This window comes from Penaeus japonicus, unplaced genomic scaffold (genome assembly GCF_977035675.1).
Source record: "Penaeus japonicus unplaced genomic scaffold, GWHDUDI00000001_assembly GWHDUDI00000021, whole genome shotgun sequence".
Taxonomy (NCBI): Eukaryota; Metazoa; Arthropoda; class Malacostraca; order Decapoda; family Penaeidae; genus Penaeus; species Penaeus japonicus.
Window position 1 is genome coordinate 32,079,920 of NW_028234423.1, and position 1,689 is coordinate 32,081,608.

Genomic DNA, 1,689 nt, shown 5'->3' on the forward strand with positions numbered 1-1,689 from the left:
AACTTCAATCACTACTTTTATTCCTCTTACATTACAAAGTTGGACAGGTGAGAATGGAATACAAATGTCAACTCAGCAGCAGGGGCAAATAAATAATAGAAATTATACATCTCCTTACACGATCTGGAAATGTGCTTGAGGGGGATGATAAACTCAGGTTTCAGTGCTGCACCATATAACTTTCACAATGTGCACAATACTTATGGAATGTGTAGGAGCAATTTCAAACCAGATTCTTGTTAATATTTAGCCATTGTTACTGACAACAGTGTGTTTGAGAGACATGTCAATTTAGCACGAGTGAACCTAGAAGATACACATGTATAACGTAAATGAACTTCCTTCAACTTATGAACAAATCATAACAACCGTAAAAGTACCAACTATGTTGTTGATACTCGAGTTTGATAAAGGCTCATTAATTATTCACATCTAATTCACTTGTATATTTCATGGCTTCTATATGGCAAAATCTGGTCGTTTTTATAAACTTATGAAAATAAATACTTTCTCGAAATAAACATCAAATGTGATCTATATAAAATTGTAAGGCTCGTCATTTCACCAGTGTTACAAAATAATGCTAATGATTATGGAAAGTCTTTAATGACATGGGAATTCAATCGAGTTTTTGCACTAAAGGTTACCACCAATGTACGATGTATACAGTTCCCTCGATTTCTTTGGAAAAGTGTTGGACTCCTCACATTTTCGAGACAAGAGTTCGACTGCGTCCTTGTTAAAGCCCTCTTCATTTTCAAGCATGTAACTAATTAAGTAAAGTGTGAAATTCACAGTTGAGTAATGCTAGAAGTGTACCTTTATTTTATTTTATATATTTTTTTATGGAAAACCACCATCAAAACACAGAAATCACTCTTACACTAAGTTTACTAAAGTCACCAAATCAGAATGAGAGAAATCCATGAATACAAGCAATGAGAATTTAACCAGAAAACCTTTATGACTTCCTTGTATTTAAATTTCTAATTTCTCTGTCTTTTATTTAAGTAAAAAGCTGGAAAGAAGAGAAAATTGGTTAGTGAATGAATTACAAAAAAGAGAGAAAGGTATAATTATATTCATATAGTTCAAATATCTTCAAATCGATGTTTAAATGGAAATGACTAGTTTTTGATAAAACAATAAATATAACTTAGCGGATTTTATATGAAACATACAGGAATACCTTATCAGGATAGCACTGTATATCTAATGTCAAGCTCCAATTGGCCATAAGGCAAATAGTCCAAAACAAGAACAATCATTAATTTCAATAAACTTCTATCCTTCAGCAACCGCAAACATATGTTACGATATTGCCCCACTCACCTGTATGGGTAACCATGTGCCTTAGATCGGAAGATTGAGAGCGACAAAGAGAAGAAGAAAGCTACGAGACCGAGTCCAATGATGGCGTAGATGCGTCGTTTGCGCACATCGTCTCGCTTGTTAGCTGCCTCTGTCATGAGAATCATTCCTAACACAACCGCTGCGTCTGGAAAAGTGGATTAGGGTTGGCTTAGTGCCGCTTGGCAATTGCAAAAGGAAACGGCACAAACTGAGGTATTTTGTTCAAGCTTACAGACAAAATAGTTGTGAATGAGGTAAAAACATTCCAAACCAAAATGGATTTGCATGTGAAATTTCTGGAAACTTCAGATCAATATTTCACTTATTTTAAGAGAA

The 1,689-nt window shown here is 34.4% G+C and overlaps 1 protein-coding gene across 2 annotated transcripts in view; it reads right to left on the minus strand.

The window, feature by feature from the left end:
- Ostgamma (oligosaccharide transferase gamma subunit) overlaps positions 1 to 1,689 on the minus strand; it is a 10,727-nt gene continuing 9,038 nt past the window's right edge. Inside the window, exons 7-8 of one of the 2 annotated variants that reach the window (XM_043030271.2) lie at positions 1,333 to 1,498; positions 1 to 1,018 (exon numbers count right to left, since the gene is read on the minus strand). In XM_043030271.2, coding sequence (XP_042886205.1) covers positions 1,003 to 1,018; positions 1,333 to 1,498 — 182 coding nt within the window. In that variant the 3' untranslated portion in view covers positions 1 to 1,002. Of the gene's footprint in view, positions 1,019 to 1,328; positions 1,499 to 1,689 lie in introns of those variants that run through there. The other variant, XM_086549000.1, reaches the window with a different exon arrangement.